We start from the raw sequence: 16,573 nt of genomic DNA, 5'->3' as shown, positions 1-16,573 counted from the left end.
GGGGGGAGGGGCATGCCCTGGGGGAAATCTGGTGTTAAAAAGAGGACACTTCCTGGCTTTTCAAAGGTAACTAGATCCAAGGTACCAGTGGCTTGTGTTCATAATCCCAGCCACTCAGGAGGCTGAGACATGAGGATCACAGAGTCATGCCAACGTAAAGGTAATTAAGGTAGTTAATGTCCATGTAAAGTGGATACAGACACTTGGAGGTGGGGTAGGAAGATGTTAGCTCAGTTCCCCAATGATGTGAGCTGAGACGTGGCTGGAAGGATATGTTGGCCCCTCCCTAGCAGGACAGAGTGGGTGGGCCTGATGCCCAGCTGTGCAGAGACCTGGCCTCTTCATAGAAAGTTGGGACCAAGCAGAAACATCACGCCCTCCAGGGAGGGGAGTGAGTCTCAGATACCTTTCCCCTTTTGCAGAAACAGCTGATGAGTGCATTCCTGGGCCTAGGCTGTGTTGGGAGGCTGCAGGGTGGTGTCCAGAAGCTCTGGCAAGGCAGCTTGAAGGCTCAGAGGGAAAGCAGCAAAAGCTTAGTTGCTGGGAGTTGTCAATCTGTTCTCTCCATAGAAGTCTCTGGCCTGGAGGTTAAAGAAGCAGATGTCAGCGCCAGGAGCCAGAGACCCACTACTATAACGCTAGCGGCTGAGGAGGCCGAGCTGGCAATCAAGGTTTGAAGTCAGCCAAGACTAATCCAAGAGACCCTTCTCTGCAATTGACCACCAAAAAGTTGGAAGTGATGCTGTAGCTCACAGGGTAGAGCACCAGCCTTGAGCAAAAACGCTCAGGGACAGCACCAAGGCCCTCAGTTCAGGCTCTACTGCCCCAACACTAAAAATATGATCCCAGGTTAAGGTCTTGTCCCAGGGGTCCTTGGAGCCCACACAGGAGGCCGCCCTGCCTTGGGGCAATGCCAACTTCCCTTAGAGTCTCCAGGAAGTATGGTTTTTGTAGGACACTGCTGGTGGCACTCATTGGACATTTTAATCTTTTCACATAGTTTATCCTCCTAAAAGAAAATTTAAATCACAACGAACTAGTCATTTCACCAGTCCATACTATGAAGAATCAAGGGAGCTAGATACCAACCAGTGGCTCATGCCTGCAATTCTACCTACTCAGGAGGCTGAGATCTGAGGATTGTAGTTCAAGGCCAACCCAGGCAGAAAAGTCCATGAGACTCTTGTCTCCAATCAATCACCAAAAAAGCCAGAAGTAGAGCTGTGGCTCAAGTGGTAGAATGCTAGTCATGAGCAAAGAAAACCCCTCAGGGACAGCACCCGGACCCTGAGTTAAAGCCGCAGGACTGACCAAGGACACAGCCACCTAACTACAGGCTTAGTCCTGATGCCTCCCTGTTTTACTACCACAACTGGCTAGACAGCTCATGGCCAGTTTTGAAAAAAGTAAGATGTGAGCTGGGCATCATAGCTCATGGCTGTAATCCTAACTATTCAGGAGGTGGAGATCATGGGGACAGCCCACACAGCCCAGTTGAGGGGCTGGGAAGGTGGCTCAGTGGTAGAGCGCTTGCCTTGCATGCCTGAGACCCTGGGTTTGATTCCTCAGAACCACATAAGCAAAAAGAAAAAAGCCGGAAGTGGTGCTGTGGCTCAAGTGGTAGAGTGCTAGCCTTGAGCTGAAGAGCTGAGGGACAGCGCCCAGGCCTAGAGTTCAAGCCCCACAACCAGACCCAAAAGAAAAAAGAAAAAAAAAAAAAAGAAAACTCCAGTTGACCAACAAAATACTGGACCAGAGGCATGACTCTAGTAGCAGAGCACTAGCCATGAGCAAGAAAGCAGAGCAAGAATGTGAGGCTGAGTTCAAGCTTTAGTACCAATGTGTACATGCGTACATTCATGAACACGTGCACATACACACACACCAGCAAAAGAAAAAAAACAGGCTGGTCCTGTGGCTCAAGTGGTAGAAGGCTCTGAGTTCAAACTCCAGTACTGCTAAACAGACATACAAAAAAGGACAGGCACATCCAGATGTGTGAACAGTTCCCAGGAACTTGCTAGAACAAGGCCTAACATTTCCTTCTGGAGGGTCCATAGCTGCTGGAAGGCTTCAGGGACCAGTTCCTTCTCTGATCCAAACCAACACAAGCCTTGCTCTCAGCTCACGGGTCACAGGAGAGGCCAGGGCTTCCCACTTGGGGTGGACAAATAGCCTGGCCCGACAGATTTGCCCAGGCTGACACTACTGACCAGAGCCATCCTGCTAGTGCCCCAGCACGTGCGCTTCGCTTCACCCAGCTCTATGCTCCTCAGAGCTGGCCGTGCAGCCAGAACTTTTCCACAACAGGAGAAAAGGCAATCTCCATGTCAGAGAAGGGTCCTCTCACCTGGCTAGTGTCTGTCAATGTGTAAACAAGTCAGAAGAACCGGCATCTGACACCTCCCGTGTGACCAGAGGTTCATGTGACCAGCAGTTCCCTCCTGGCCCCTGGAAATGCAGACACGGGAACCACCCCCAGTGGCGTCACAGTGGGCCAGTCTTGCCGGTTTCTGGGATGAGTGACAGAGGAAACACCCGAGCTGCTCTGGTACTGAGGCACCGAAAAAACCCCTGCCAGGCAAAGCGGCCCAGCCGGCACCATCTCTTCCGTAGTCTGCGCCCCACGGCTTTTCACCTAGTGTGTAATACGTTATGATTATCTGACCTTGTGGCTGCCTGTTGGTCACTACACTGCCCCCCACCCCGGCCCTGCAGGTAACTGGCAGTCAGCTCTCCTTCTCCCATTGCTACCTGAAGCATCTTACTGCTGGTGGACTGACTCACATACCCCCCTGCTTCCAAATGAGACTTTATTGGGAAAATCATTGCTGGCACACTGGCTAAGATACTGCCACAATGGAGGAGGAGTAGGGTGAGCCCGAAATCCTTCCCCCCCCCCCCCCCGTCAGTCGTGGGGCTTGAACTCTGGGCTTGGGCACTGTCCCTGTGCTCTTCAGCACAAGGTGAGCGCTCCAGTGCTTGAGCCACAGCGTCACTTCCCATTTTCTAGTGGTTTTTATTGGAGATGAGTCTCACAGACTTTCCTGCCCAAACTGGCTTTGAACCCCGATCCTCAGATTTCAGCCTACTGAGTAGCTAGGATGACAGGCATGAGCCACCAGCGCCTGGCTCCGAAATCCTTATAAGGGGAGTCTGACTGGGATCTCCATAGAAGGGGAGACCTAAGCCCCCCTCTGCTGGGAGGGTCAGGAGTGTGAGGCCCAGGCAGCCTAGAACATGATTATCAGGTACAGTGTGAGGCAGGGGGTTTGGACAGACACAGGAAGAAGCCAGGAGGAGGCAAGCGTAGACACCAGGTGATGTTTTTGTAAACTAAGAAACACCACATTGCACAGCGACCTTCAGGGCTGGGCTGAGTCTAGAACAGACCCTCCATTAGCTTTTCAAGGACGTGCCCCGCTGACACCTGCGCCTCCGAACCATGACAAGAGACTGGGCGCCAACTCCAGGCTGGGGCGCTCTGCCACAACAGCCCTGGCAGGCTCAGTGACAGCTTCTAGGGGCAAGGGGACGGACCAGGTGGGCAGGAGCCATGACCACCTCTGGGCTCCCCTGGCCCAGCTCTGCTACCATGGCCCAAGGCCAACCACCAACTTGACCCTCAAAAAACAAAACAAGCAGGGCGCTGGTGGCTTGCACCGTCATCCCAGCCATTCAGGAGACAGATCTGAGGATCACGGTGTGAAGCCAGCCCCAGGCAGGCTCCAATAAACTACTCAGAAAAAGCCAGAAGTGGTGCTGTGGCTCAAGTGGTAGAGTGATAGCCTTGAGCACAAAGAAGCTCAGCAACAGCACCAAGCCCAGAGCTCAAGCCCCAGGACCAGCAAAACAAAACAAAGAAGTCCAAAAAGGACAGCTGCCAATGCAAGCCTGCCGAATGAGCGGGGTTGGCCAGGGACACACCACCTGTAACAGTCCTGCTCCTCAGCAGGGAGGGATGCCATCCTTAGGGGGAGCATGTCCAGAACCTGGAGCTAAAGGAAGGATGTCAGGCAGAAGCAAGTGAAGGGGGGGAGGTCAACCCGAGGGGGGCCTAACAGGAGTCTCCTCTCTGAGATTCTGCCCAGGGTGGTGGCAGGCTCCTGAGCAGAAAGCTGTCCTTTTCAGGCAATTCTGGGTTCTAGAAGCCATGATTCTGAAGAGTTGACAAGCAAGGGATGGATGAGGCCCCAATCTCCTCCACAACATGGTATGATAAACCCATACCCTCTTGTGAAGAGGCAGCCGCGTAGGTCACAGGAGGTAGGCGCGTGCAGTGAGATGTGGAAGGGCAGGCCAATCTTGGCCAATCTGAGCCGCTCAGGCCTCCCGACACCTTTGGGTCTTGCCCAGCCCTCCAGCCCACCCACAGCTCTCCTCCTGGGCTCCTTCTTTTGCCCTCTGTAAGGCAAAAGGACCTTCTAGGTCCAGCTGTGGGGCAGAAAGCAGTAGCCAGGATCTGACCCCTTTGGCTGGACATGGCAACAGGTGTGTTGAAAGATGAGTCGCTAAACCTGATCCTGTGCTCCCAGAGTGGGGAGCTCAGTTTCGGGTCCTCAGGTCTCCAAGCATGACTGTGTGGCTTTATATAGCTCTGTACACCCTATATAAGCGGGAAGCGGGGTGTCTGGCGGACCAAGAGCCTGTAGGCTTATCAGGTCTGGCCTGTGTATTCCTTCACCGTACCACGGGGTCCCTCGAGGGGCGGTCCACCTCAGTCCCCAGGATGCCCAGTAGAACTGTTCGTTACTCCCGCTACAGCCCCCAGCAGCGGCGCCGGCGGCTGTTGGCCGATCGCAGTGTGCATTTTCCTAATGATGTTCTCTTCTTGGACCACATCCGCCAGGGTGACCTGGCACAGGTGGGCCGATTTATCCGTGCTAGGAAAGTCTCCCTGGACACCATCCACCCCTCTGGTGAGTGGGTGCCGAGGACCTGGAAGCGGGTCTGGAGGGGCGGGGGCACAGGACAGTGCCTTGACCCCTGCCCTCGCGCCCTTGCCAGGCCTGGCCGCTCTGCACGAAGCCGTGCTGTCAGGAAACCTGGAGTGTGTGAAGCTGCTGGTCAAATACGGGGCCGACATTCACCAGCGGGACGAGACGGGCTGGACGTCTCTGCACATGGCCTGCAGCGACGGGTACCCTGACATAGCCAGGTGAGAGGGGCGGGCACGAGCCACGGGGTGCCCGGGAGCCCGGCCGCGGCCTTCCGCCGCCGCACCCAGCCGGGCCACCGGGCGGCGCCGCGCCGCAACGGCTGCCTTTGCCCCCAGGTACCTCATCTCCCTGGGGGCCGACAGAGCCGCGGCCAACGACGACGGCGCCCTGCCCTCCGACCTCATCGACCCGGACTTCCGGGACCTGCTGGAGCTCTTCCGAGGCGCGAGCATGGGCTGAGCCGGCCCTGCCGCGGGGGCTGCGGCGAGCCGGGGCCGGGATGCGGCGGGGCCGGGGCCGGGGTGCGGCGGGGCCGGGGCCGGGGCCGCGCCCGCCGCCCGCCGCCGCCCGCCGCCGCCCGCCCGGCCCTCAGCGGCTTTCTCCTCAGGGTTTTGTAGGCTGACACTTTGTACTTCTTCAATAAACGCGGTTCCCGAGCCCGGGGTGCTGGCCTCATGTCTGGACCCGCGCGGTCCGCGGGGCGGGGCGGGGTGAGCGGCCGGACCCCGGCCCGCCGCCGCCCGCCCCGCCCAACCCCGCCCCGCCCAACCCCGCCCCGCCGCCCCGCCCCGGCCCGCCCCGCCCAACCCCGCCCCGGCCCGCCCCGCCCCGCCCAACCCCGCCCCGCCCCGCCCAACCCCGCCCCGCCCAACCCCGCCCAACCCCGCCCCGCCGCCCCGCCCCGGCCCGCCCCGCCCAACCCCGCCCAACCCCGCCCCGCCCAACCCCGCCCAACCCCGCCCCGCCGCCCCGCCCCGGCCCGCCCCGCCCAACCCCGCCCAACCCCGCCCAACCCCGCCCCGCCCAACCCCGCTCGCCGCCCCGGCCCGCCCCGCCCAACCCCGCCCAACCCCGCCCCGCCCCGCCCAACCCCGCCCCGCCGCCCCGGCCCGCCCCGCCCAACCCCGCCCCGCCCAACCCCGCCCCGCCCCGCCCAACCCCGCCCCGGCCCGCCCCGCCCCACCCCACCCAACCCCGCCCCGCCCCGCCCCGCCCAACCCCACCCAACCCCGCCCCGCCCAACCCCGCCCCGCCCCGCCCCGCCGCCGCCGGCGCCCCGGTTTCCCCCATTACCGTCTTCCCGGCCTCCCGGGCTCCCGGCCTCGGTCGGCCCCGCCGGGCCTCGCCCCGCGCCCGGGTCCCGCGAAGGCCCGCGCGACGCCGGCGCCCACGTGACCGGCGGCGCCTGCGCGGCGCGGCGTCACTTCCGGTCGGCCTCAGGCAGCGGCGGCGGCGGCGGCGGGCCGGGCGAGGTGAGGCGGGCGCGGCGGCGGCGGCGGCGGCGGGGCGGGCGGGGCGGGGCGGGGCGGAGCGGGGCCGGCGCCGTCCCCGCGGGAGCCCGGCCGCCCCGCCCGGGGTCGCGGGGAGGGGCGCGGCCGGCGCGGGGTGGGGGAGGCGGCGCGGCCGCGCGCGGACGTGGCCGGGGCCGGCGGTCGCGGGGCGACGCCTTCCCGTCCGAGCTCGGACGCGCGCGTGGCGGCTCCGCGGCCCCGGAGGCCCGGGACCGGCCGCGGACGCCGTCCGGACGGGCCCTGCCCGGGCTCCCGTCCCCGCCGCCCGCCGCCCCGGCCCCGGGCCGGCTGGAAGCACGGGGAGGGCGGCCCGGTCCTCCGGAGCCGACGGAGCGGCAGCGCCGCCGAGGCCACGGGCAGCCCGGGGCCGGGGACGCCCGACCGGCTCCGCACGAAGCCCCTGGCGGGACTTGGGGCTGGCTGGGCGTGGGGGCTTCGGAGGACCGCCAGGCCCGGGGGTCGGTCACAGCCCCGTCCCCCGGCCAGCCCCCAGCCCCCGGCCAGCCCCCAGCCAGCCCCCGTCCCCCGGCCAGCCCCCAGCCCCCGGCCAGCCCCCAGCCAGCCCCCGTCCCCCGGCCAGCCCCCAGCCCCCAGCCAGCCCCCAGCCAGCCCCCGTCCCCCGGCCAGCCCCCAGCCAGCCCCCCCGTCCCCCGGCCAGCCCCCAGCCAGCCCCCCCGTCCCCCGGCCAGCCCCCAGCCCCCAGCCAGCCCCCAGCCAGCCCCCGTCCCCCGGCCAGCCCCCGGCCAGCCCCCAGCCCCCAGCCAGCCCCCCGTCCCCCGGCCAGCCCCCAGCCCCCGGCCAGCCCCCAGCCCCCGGCCAGCCCCCAGCCAGCCCCCCGTCCCCCGGCCAGCCCCCAGTCCCCCGGCCAGCCCCCGTCCCCCGGCCAGCCCCCGTCCCCCGGCCAGCCCCCAGCCCCCGGCCAGCCCCCGGCCAGCCCCCAGTCCCCCGGCCAGCCCCCGTCCCCCGGCCAGCCCCCAGCCCCCGGCCAGCCCCCGGCCAGCCCCCAGCCCCCGGCCAGCCCCCAGCCAGCCCCCCGTCCCCCGGCCAGCCCCCAGTCCCCCGGCCAGCCCCCGTCCCCCGGCCAGCCCCCGTCCCCCGGCCAGCCCCCGTCCCCCGGCCAGCCCCCAGCCAGCCCCCGTCCCCCAGCCAGCCCCCAGTCCCCCGGCCAGCCCCCGTCCCCCGGCCAGCCCCCAGCCCCCGGCCAGCCCCCAGCCCCCGGCCAGCCCCCAGCCAGCCCCCGTCCCCCAGCCAGCCCCCAGCCCCCGGCCAGCCCCCAGCCAGCCCCCGTCCCCCAGCCAGCCCCCAGCCCCCGGCCAGCCCCCAGCCAGCCCCCAGCCCCCGGCCAGCCCCTAGCCAGCCCCCCCGTCCCCCGGCCAGCCCCCAGCCCCCGGCCAGCCCCCGGCCAGCCCCCAGCCAGCCCCCGTCCCCCAGCCAGCCCCCAGCCCCCAGCCAGCCCCTAGCCAGCCCCCCGTCCCCCGGCCAGCCCCCAGCCCCCAGCCAGCCCCCAGCCAGCCCCCGTCCCCCGGCCAGCCCCCAGCCCCCGGCCAGCCCCCAGCCAGCCCCCGTCCCCCGGCCAGCCCCCAGCCAGCCCCCCCGTCCCCCGGCCAGCCCCCAGCCCCAGCCAGCCCCCAGCCAGCCCCCGTCCCCCGGCCAGCCCCCGGCCAGCCCCCAGCCCCCAGCCAGCCCCCCGTCCCCCGGCCAGCCCCCAGCCCCCGGCCAGCCCCCAGCCCCCAGCCAGCCCCCAGCCCCCGGCCAGCCCCCCGTCCCCCGGCCAGCCCCCAGCCCCCGGCCAGCCCCCAGCCCCCGGCCAGCCCCCAGCCAGCCCCCCGTCCCCCGGCCAGCCCCCAGTCCCCCGGCCAGCCCCCGTCCCCCGGCCAGCCCCCGTCCCCCGGCCAGCCCCCAGCCAGCCCCCGTCCCCCGGCCAGCCCCCAGTCCCCCGGCCAGCCCCCGTCCCCCGGCCAGCCCCCAGCCCCCGGCCAGCCCCCAGCCAGCCCCCGTCCCCCAGCCAGCCCCCAGCCCCCGGCCAGCCCCCAGCCAGCCCCCGTCCCCCGGCCAGCCCCCAGCCAGCCCCCCCGTCCCCCGGCCAGCCCCCAGCCCCCAGCCAGCCCCCAGCCAGCCCCCGTCCCCCGGCCAGCCCCCAGCCCCCAGCCAGCCCCCAGCCAGCCCCCGTCCCCCGGCCAGCCCCCAGCCCCCGGCCAGCCCCCAGCCCCCGGCCAGCCCCCAGCCCCCGGCCAGCCCCCAGCCCCCGGCCAGCCCCCAGCCAGCCCCCCCGTCCCCCGGCCAGCCCCCAGTCCCCCAGCCAGCCCCCAGCCAGCCCCCGTCCCCCGGCCAGCCCCCGGCCAGCCCCCAGCCCCCAGCCAGCCCCCCGTCCCCCGGCCAGCCCCCAGCCCCCGGCCAGCCCCCAGCCCCCGGCCAGCCCCCAGCCAGCCCCCCGTCCCCCGGCCAGCCCCCAGTCCCCCGGCCAGCCCCCGTCCCCCGGCCAGCCCCCGTCCCCCGGCCAGCCCCCGTCCCCCGGCCAGCCCCCAGCCAGCCCCCGTCCCCTGGCCAGCCCCCAGTCCCCCGGCCAGCCCCCGTCCCCCGGCCAGCCCCCAGCCCCCGGCCAGCCCCCAGCCAGCCCCCAGCCCCCGGCCAGCCCCTAGCCAGCCCCCCCGTCCCCCGGCCAGCCCCCAGCCCCCGGCCAGCCCCCAGCCAGCCCCCGTCCCCCAGCCAGCCCCCAGCCCCCAGCCAGCCCCTAGCCAGCCCCCCGTCCCCCGGCCAGCCCCCAGCCCCCAGCCAGCCCCCAGCCAGCCCCCGTCCCCCAGCCAGCCCCCAGCCCCCCGGCCAGCACCCAGCCCCCGGCCAGCGCCCAGCCCCCGGCCAGCCCCCAGCCCCCGGCCAGCCCCCAGCCAGCCCCCGTCCCCTGGCCAGCCCCCAGTCCCCCGGCCAGCCCCCGTCCCCCGGCCAGCCCCCAGCCCCCGGCCAGTCCCCAGCCAGCCCCCGTCCCCCAGCCAGCCCCCAGCCCCCCGCCAGCCCCCAGCCAGCCCCCGTCCCCCAGCCAGCCCCCGGCCAGCCCCTAGCCAGCCCCCCATCCCCCGGCCAGCCCCCAGCCCCCGGCCAGCCCCCAGCCCCCGGCCAGCCCCTAGCCAGCCCCCCCGTCCCCCGGCCAGCCCCCAGCCCCCGACCAGCCCCCAGCCCCCCCGGCCAGCGCCCAGCCCCCGGCCAGCCCCCAGCCCCCGGCCAGCCCCCAGCCAGCCCCCGTCCCCCAGCCAGCCCCCAGTCCCCGGCCAGCCCCGTCCCCCAGCCAGTCCCCGGCCAGCCCCGTCCCCCAGCCAGTCCCCGGCCAGCCCCCGTCCCTCCCCCCGGCCAGCCCCTGTTCACCGGCCAGCCCCATCCCCCAGCCAGCCCCTGTCCCATGTCCTCCTGCCAGCCCCATCCCCCAACCAGCCCTGTCCCACCGCCAGTCCCCCCACCCCCTCCCCCCCGCCAGCCCCTGATTGGCCGGTAGGTTACTTCCTGTAGTTCTCCCCGGCTAAGATGGAGTGGTCTGCCATGCAGGTGTTCTACTTGGAGATACCTGTTGTCGCCTTGCTGGACGGCAGTATCAGTCCCGTGCTCAGCGTCTCTGGACGCGTGGCTATGTCTGGCAGTTTGCCATGGGCTCGGGCTTCCTGCCCCTGTGCTGCTTTATCTCCCACTCCTTGCCTCCCACCAAGAGTCCTGTGGAGAAGGAAACTGCCAACGGCCGCCTGAAAGACCCTGTCCTTGTCCCTCAGCAGAGACTCGTGGCTGTGCCTGGAGACCGGGCATTTCAGAAACCTGCCGGGGCTGCCGCGGCTGTTGAAGCAGGCTTGCAGAGGGCCAGGGGGACCATTGGCTGTGCCCTGAAGGTCCAGGCTGGGTGCTGGTGGGCATTGGGTCACCTCTGCTGGGTGGCAGGCCACCCCACCTTTGAGAGGGGGCATTGTGGGGTGATTTTTTCCTGGTCCGACTGTCAATGGTGAACAGTGTGTGAGCTGCCCCGCACATGAGTTGCTGTGGTCAGCCCATGGCTGTAGCTAGGGTCTCTCCAGTCCCATGTGCTTTTCTAGGCCTTCTCCCCCATGAGTCCAGTTACCTCAGACTGTTTGGTCTCATGCTTAGTGATCAGCAGGGCCTTGCTTCCTTTATGGCTTTCTCTTTCTCTTTCTTTCTTTCCTTCTCTTCCTCCCTCCCTCCCTCCCTCCCTCCCTTCCTCCCTTCGTCCCTTCCTTCCTTCCTTTCTTCCTTTCCCCCTTCCCCCCCTTTCTTTTTTTCTGTGTTGGTACTGGAACTTGAACTCAAAGCTTCTCATTCTTGCTTGGGTGTTTTGCTCAAGGATGTGCTATACCATTTGAGCCAGGCCTGCACTTTCAGGTTTTTGCTGTTTAGCTAGAGATAAGTGTCTCACAGACTTTTCTGCCAGGTTGGCTTCAAACTGTGATCCTCAGATCTCAAGTTTTCTGAGTAGCTCAGCGGGGAGGCTGTTGTGGCTGTTGGGGTGTATGTGAGTTGGGGGTGCAGGCAGTGGGCGGGGAGACGTGCACTGATGGAGATGCTTTGGGGGGAGGTCTGTGGGCTAGACACCCATCTGAGGAACCTCAGATTTGACCCTACCATCAAGAATGCTGCCTTAGTGTAGTCTGCCAAGCTGATGTATTAGTGATTGCCAGCTGCAGCCCAACTTCAAAGACACAGAAGACTCTGGGTGTAGATGGTTCCCACCTGTAATCCTCCTAGCTACTCAGGAAGTTAAGAGCTAACGATCATGGTTCAAAGCCAGCCTGAACAGGAAAGTCTGTGAGACTTCCCTTTTTTTTTTTTTTTTTTGGTTGGTCATGGGGCTTGAACTCTGGGCTTGGGCGCTGTCCCTGCGCTCTTCAGCTCAACATGAGGGCTCTACCACTTGAGCCACAGCACCACTTCTGGTTTTCGAGTGGTTCATTGGAGATAAGAGTCTCACGGACTTTCCTGCCTGGGCTGGCTTTGAACCGCAATCCTCAGATCTCAGCCTCCTCAGTAGCTAGGATTTTTTTTGTTGTTGTTGGTCGTGGGGCTTGAACTCTGGGCCTGGGAGCTGAGCTACAGCGCCACTTCCGGTTTTCTGGTGGTTTATTGGAGATAGGAGTCTCACGGTCTCTCCTGCCCGGGCTGGCTTTGAACTGCGATCCTCAGATCTCAGCCTCCTGAGTAGCTAGGATTACAGGCGTGAGCCACCAGCACCCGGCAGTAGCTAGGATTACAGGCATGAGCCACCAGGGCCCGCCTTGTGAGACTTATCTTTAATCACTAAAAAGCCAGAAGCAGAGCTGTGGCTCAAATGGTAGAGAGCTAGCTTTGAGCAGGCTCTGAATTCAAGACCAGGATTGCGCCATCCCTCTCCCCCCATCCCGACCCCCCCCCCCCACACACACACAGAAGAATTCTGTAAGAAGGAAATGATGTGGCAGAAAGAAGAAGGACGTCGGCAGGGAGGTGTGTGGAACTTGAGGAAGTCTTGCAGCCTTGCCCTGTGTCTGACGGAGGTCTGGGGGGATACAGGCCCCGAGATAGAGGTTCGGGAGCATCCCCATCTGGCAGGCCCCCTGCTCCTTTACCACCCTCCTATACCTGGGTGTGTCACGGCGCTTTCTGCAGTCTTGGGCCGCTCCCAAGCCCCTCAGCCCCTGCGGCCCTGTCCTGCCCCCCCACCTGGTTAGGGCCTTGCTTAGTTGGTGTCATGCTTCCTTCATTCCTGGCTGGTAAACAACACTCGGGGCTCAGGTTTCTCTCTGATGAGCCAACACAAACGCTGCTGCCAGCCAAGTGAGCACCAGCAGTGCACCCAAGTAGAGGGCAGGGGATGTGTGCAAGCGGACGGCCGCCGGCGCTGAGGCCGCGCGGGGTGGGACGCTAGGGGAGGACATCCCGGAAGGAGCGGCCAGTCCCGCCAGGTCAGGAGGCCGCCTAGGCCTAGCAGGCGAGGCAGGCCTGGCCAGCCCTCTGCTCCTGGGGTCTTCCTCCCCTTGTCGCTGTCATGCTCTCGGGAAGGCTTGTCCCGGATTCTGGTGTTCTTGGGCCCAGTGCCCTAGAGAGCACCAGGAGAGAGACTAGCTCCAGGAAACGTGAGCTTAGGGCGAGCGCTGCTTCTGGCTGGAAGCCAGGCCTGGAGCCGGCAGCCCTCGGTTCCCTGGAGGGAACGGACTCCTAGTTCTCCTCCTGCCCGCGCCTGTGCGCCTGTGCGCCTGTGCTCACCTGTGCCTCCTCACGGCTCAGCGGGCCTAGAGGACGGGAAGAGCGCGTTGCCGCCGCCGGGCCTGGGGATGGGCAGGTGGGCATTGTGCTGAAACCTCCCTCTGGCCTACCCAGCGGATGCTCTCTCTGGAGGAAGGCAGGGCGTGGGCCCCCAGTTTTCTTCACTTGGAGCTGTGTGTGTGTGTGTGTCCTAGCTGCCAGAGTAACAGTCTTACCCCCAAAGAGACCCCTTCCCCAGGGCTGCAGAGAATCCCCCAAAGAGACCCCTTCCCCAGGGCTGCAGAGAATCCCCCAAAGAGACCCCTTCCCCAGGGCTGCAGAGAATCCCCCAAAGAGACCCCTTCCCCAGGGCTGCAGAGAATCCCCCAAAGAGACCCCTTCCCCAGGGCTGCAGAGAATCTCCTGGGCTGGGACAGATGGCGCCCTAAGATTCTGCTCACTGGTCAGGCCTGGAGGCTCCTGGACATGCTTCCTCCCTCCTTCCTCCATCCTTCCTCCTGGGACGCCCTTCGTCCTGGCCTAGTTGGTTGTGTCCCTAGGGTACTGACCGCTTACACCCCAGCCCCAGGGGGTAAGGAAGCTGGGCCAAGGGCCGCGCTGTGCCTTCCTCCCCAGGGAACCGGTTCCTACTTCAGTTCCGGAGCTGAGGGTCCCCAGAAAGGAAGCAGCCCTGTAGCCAGCCAGGGCTGAGCTGGGGGCCCTCCGAGCTCTTCTGCTCAGAGGTGCAGAGGTCATAGACGCGCGCGCGCGCGCGCGCCATCTAGGATCCAAGTCATCTGTGTGTCAGGGGCTTAGCCTCCTGACCCCATCTGACAGCCGTAGCCTGCACACTGCCTGGAGCTGCTGGCCGCCACCCAGCTGGGGTCCTTCCACACTTTGGGCACAGAGGGGGCTGTGCCCTGCGCCCTCTGCCGGCGGGCTGGAGCTCTGTCCCACCCTGCCTTGTGCCGCTTGTTTCAGAGGCCGAGGGGACTGGCAGTGGAGCACCAGGACCAGACACCCCAGCGATGACCAGGTGGGCGTGAGGGGCTCTGCGGGGGCGGGGCTGCCCTCCCCCCCAGCCATCCTCACCTACGCCCCTGCTCCCTGTAGCTCCCCCGTCTCCAGAGTGGTCTACAACGGCAAAAGGAACAGCAGCCCCCGCTCGCCCACCAACAGCAGTGAGATCTTCACCCCTGCCCACGAGGAGAATGTGCGCTTCATTTACGAAGGTGAGCCGCTCCCCTCAGAGCTGCTCTTGCTTCCCTTGTGCCCTGGGGTGTGGCTCCTGTCACGATTCCCACACCTTGGGGTCCAGAGAGGTCGGGAGGAATGTGGAATCTCTGGGTGGCAGCCGCTTATAAGGAGAAGGCAGGGAAAGGGCAGCGGCCCGAGAGAGCTGGCATCTGGAGCCAGTACTCGGCGAGGGGGTGCGGGACGGAGTCACGCGGCCTGTGCTGTGGCTGTGAGGTGGCGGCCCCGGGAACTGGGGAAGGCCTGGGATGGTGTCAGGCTGCCAGAGCCCGGTGGGGACGGCTGCCAGGAGGAGCAGGGCAGAGGAGAGAGAGAGGGCGGGCAGCGTCCGAAGTGGGCTCTGCTGGCATGGTGTGTGAGCGTCTCCTCCACGCTGCAGCCTGGCAGGGCGTGGAGCGAGACCTGCGCAGCCAGCCGCCCGGCGGGGAGCGAGGCCTGGTGGAGGAGTACGTGGAGAAGGTCCCCAACCCAAGCCTAAAGAGTGAGTGGCGGGGGCCCAGGAGGGAGGGGCGGGGGGCGGTGCCCAGCACCAACCCCCCTGTCCCTGGCAGCCTTCAAGCCCGTCGACCTGAGTGAGCTGAAGCGCCGAAACCCTCAGGATGCCAAGAAGTCCTAGAGCCCTCAGCACCCCTTCCCTGGCTTCCGGAAGATCAGGGTGCACGTGACGTTGGTTCCCTCCTGTCTGTGAGCCCCACTTCGGGAGGGGGAGAGGCGGCCGCAAACCCCGGGCCAGCTCCTCCTCCCTGAGCCCTCTCCTAGCTGTCCTCTCTGGGCATCTCAAGTTACCATTGCCACTGGGGAAGCAGGGGTGCGGCTCTGCCAGTCCCTCTGTGCTGTCGCCTGTCCCTGCGCTCGACCTCCCGTCCTGGCCGCTTCAGGTTGAGGAGGGGAGGAGGGGCCGTGTTCCCTGGGCTGCAGGGACTGGCTGGTGTTGTCCTTGAGATGACCAAGAAGTAGGACTCATCCCATCCAGCTGGCCCCTCTCCCAGCCCCACGCCTGCCGCTCCCCTGCCCCCGTTGTCCAGCCTGCCCCTCCCTGCCTCAGCTTCAGAATGGCCCCTCTGTGCCTGGGTCAGCGCTGGCCTCGCTGAGGTCCCCGCCACCAGGCCTGGCTTCCCGGTGCTCTTGGGCAGGGCACCAAGGCCGTCCTGAAGGCATGGTGCTGCCCGGCCCGGCCTGGCTCTCCGGGGTGTGCGGTGTGCCGGGAGGGTGCGAGGGGCCCCTTCCTCTTCCTGTGCTCTCTGGAAGCTCTGGAGCCCAAGGGTCTGTGAATAAAGGTGGGAGGCAGTGGGACTGGCCTCCCAGCAGTCTGTGCAGCCCCGCCCTCCAGCCCGTACAGCCACTCCCAGCCGGAGTCCCGAGGCGGGGAGGGCTCCTGCGGCCCTTGGTGTGAATCCCCTCCCGCAGCAGGAGAGGGGAGGGAAAACTGCACTGAACACCTGGGTGTTGTACCCAAGCTCGGGAGCTCCTCCACGAAGACATTCCTGGTGCGTGTGGAGGCCTGGAAGCCACGGACACCCTCTGCTGTCCTTAACCCACCTTTCCGGCCGTCTGTGAACTCTTGCGGGAGGTCGCCTCTGCTGTTGGAGAAGGGGGCAGCTGCCGGGCCCAGGAAAGACCTGGCTGCACTTGATCTTCAGACCTCACACGACCCTGGAACGGCCCTGCTCCTGTGGCAAAGCCAAACAATTTATTTCAGGAACACCCTTTCCCAGAAGAGTATTCCAGGGCTTGAGAGGCCCGAGACATCTGGGGGTGGGCTGGGCAGCTCTCCCCAGGGAGCGGGGCACAGACAGGACTGGGCCTGTGAGAAGCAGCTGCAGCACGGTGCCACGCCACCCCACGGAACCTGTGGGGCTGTGTCCCCAGGGCCCGGGAGGCCTGGGAGGCTTCGTCCCCGGCCAGGGTCTCCGCTGCTCTCCCTCACCCAGCCCTGGGCAGGGGAGGGGTGGGCCGGCACAGATGGTTGACACGTTTCTCATCAGCGTATTTATACCCTCTACCCACCGCGGACTCGGGGACCAGGCTGGAGTGGGTGAGGCCCCATCAGAGTGCTGGGGTGATCACTGGGCCAACAGAGGTGTAGCACGAGGTCCAGCTGCACTTGAACCTGGCAGGAGCTGCCGCCTGGAGGGGGAGCCTGGCCCGCAGGCCCTGCCGCATGACCTTGACCTGGATTTTAGCCGCACCCCAGGCCCGAGTGCTGGCGCCCGCTGCCCCGTACATCACCTCACACCCGCACCTGACAGGGTGGCCTGCCGTTCCCGGGAGCGGCCGGGGCTGGCTGTGGCCGTGCGCCCGGTGTGGACGGAGCCTGCTGGCCCAGGCAGCACTTGGCCAGCATGGTGAGGTGTGAGCCGGCCGGCGGCTCACACCTATGATCCCAGGACTGTGGCTCAGAGCCAGCCAAGGCGAGAAAGTCCATAAGAGTCTTCAATAAACCACCAGAAAATCCAGACCCGGAGCTGTGGCTCAAGTGGTAGAGCGCTAGCCTTGAGCAGAAAAGCTCAGGAACAGTGCGCTCAGTCTCTTGAGTGGCTCTTGTATGGAGCCCGGGGGCCAGGCCCCCGCCCCCAGCCGCTGCCTGTGCTCCCCACGCGCAAGGTCCCTTCCCTCGGTGCCACCTGGGGTGCCGAGCAGGGGCCCCACACCTGTGCCCCC

The 16,573-nt window shown here is 66.4% G+C and overlaps 3 protein-coding genes and 1 long non-coding RNA gene across 5 annotated transcripts; 3 read left to right on the top strand and 1 right to left on the bottom strand.

Moving 5' to 3' along the window:
* Nucleotides 1–155: 155 nt before the first annotated feature.
* LOC138833255 (uncharacterized) lies at nucleotides 156–6,336 on the bottom strand. The gene is made up of 2 exons (XR_011373849.1): nucleotides 6,234–6,336; nucleotides 156–581 (listed from the first exon to the last, which is right to left on the bottom strand). It is a non-coding gene; the product is annotated as an uncharacterized lncRNA (long non-coding RNA).
* On the top strand, nucleotides 4,648–5,399 carry Ppp1r27 (protein phosphatase 1 regulatory subunit 27). Its single transcript, XM_070031560.1, has 3 exons — nucleotides 4,648–4,919; nucleotides 5,008–5,158; nucleotides 5,276–5,399. Exons 1-3 carry the CDS (start codon nucleotides 4,730–4,732, stop codon nucleotides 5,397–5,399), a joined length of 465 nt encoding a protein of 154 aa, XP_069887661.1. The 5' UTR covers nucleotides 4,648–4,729.
* A 44-nt stretch (nucleotides 6,337–6,380) lies between the features above and the next one.
* Nucleotides 6,381–15,888, top strand: Mcrip1 (MAPK regulated corepressor interacting protein 1). 2 transcript variants are annotated; one of them, XM_070031647.1, is made up of 5 exons: nucleotides 6,381–6,412; nucleotides 13,640–13,694; nucleotides 13,772–13,890; nucleotides 14,292–14,393; nucleotides 14,464–15,888. In XM_070031647.1, the coding sequence occupies exons 2-5, from the start codon at nucleotides 13,687–13,689 to the stop codon at nucleotides 14,526–14,528; spliced, it is 294 nt and encodes a 97-aa protein (XP_069887748.1). In that variant the 5' UTR covers nucleotides 6,381–6,412; nucleotides 13,640–13,686; the 3' UTR covers nucleotides 14,529–15,888. The 2 variants fall into 2 exon arrangements, with proteins under 2 accessions (XP_069887748.1, XP_069887749.1); XM_070031648.1 differs by lacking the exon at nucleotides 6,381–6,412 and adding an exon at nucleotides 10,293–10,317.
* Nucleotides 7,334–9,935, top strand: LOC138833216 (uncharacterized; the record flags this gene model as incomplete). The annotated part of the gene is given in 3 exon segments (XM_070031576.1): nucleotides 7,334–7,625; nucleotides 7,704–8,281; nucleotides 8,832–9,935. Coding segments are annotated over 3 exon segments (1,974 nt in total), but the record flags the coding sequence as incomplete, so codon positions are not given.
* Nucleotides 15,889–16,573: the final 685 nt, after the last annotated feature.

Source organism: Dipodomys merriami, unplaced genomic scaffold (assembly GCF_024711535.1).
Source record: "Dipodomys merriami isolate MVZ:Mamm:240054 unplaced genomic scaffold, mDipMer1.0.p SCAF_202, whole genome shotgun sequence".
Taxonomy (NCBI): Eukaryota; Metazoa; Chordata; class Mammalia; order Rodentia; family Heteromyidae; genus Dipodomys; species Dipodomys merriami.
The sequence above is the reverse complement of the archived record's forward strand: the minus strand, read 5'-3'. Positions and strand labels throughout refer to the sequence as shown.

What these genes read in the sequence shown, in the direction of transcription:
- Ppp1r27 (XM_070031560.1), top strand. Translation starts at nt 4,730, where the DNA reads ATGCCCAGTAGAACTGTTCGTTACTCCCGCTACAGCCCCCAGCAGCGG. An exon ending in GGACACCATCCACCCCTCTG is followed by an intron (nt 4,920 to 5,007) that starts GTGAGTGGGTGC and finishes CGCCCTTGCCAG; the next exon opens with GCCTGGCCGCTCTGCACGAA. An exon ending in GGGTACCCTGACATAGCCAG is followed by an intron (nt 5,159 to 5,275) that starts GTGAGAGGGGCG and finishes CTTTGCCCCCAG; the next exon opens with GTACCTCATCTCCCTGGGGG.
- Mcrip1 (XM_070031647.1), top strand. An exon ending in TGTGCGCTTCATTTACGAAG is followed by an intron (nt 13,891 to 14,291) that starts GTGAGCCGCTCC and finishes TCCACGCTGCAG; the next exon opens with CCTGGCAGGGCGTGGAGCGA. An exon ending in CCCCAACCCAAGCCTAAAGA is followed by an intron (nt 14,394 to 14,463) that starts GTGAGTGGCGGG and finishes TGTCCCTGGCAG; the next exon opens with CCTTCAAGCCCGTCGACCTG.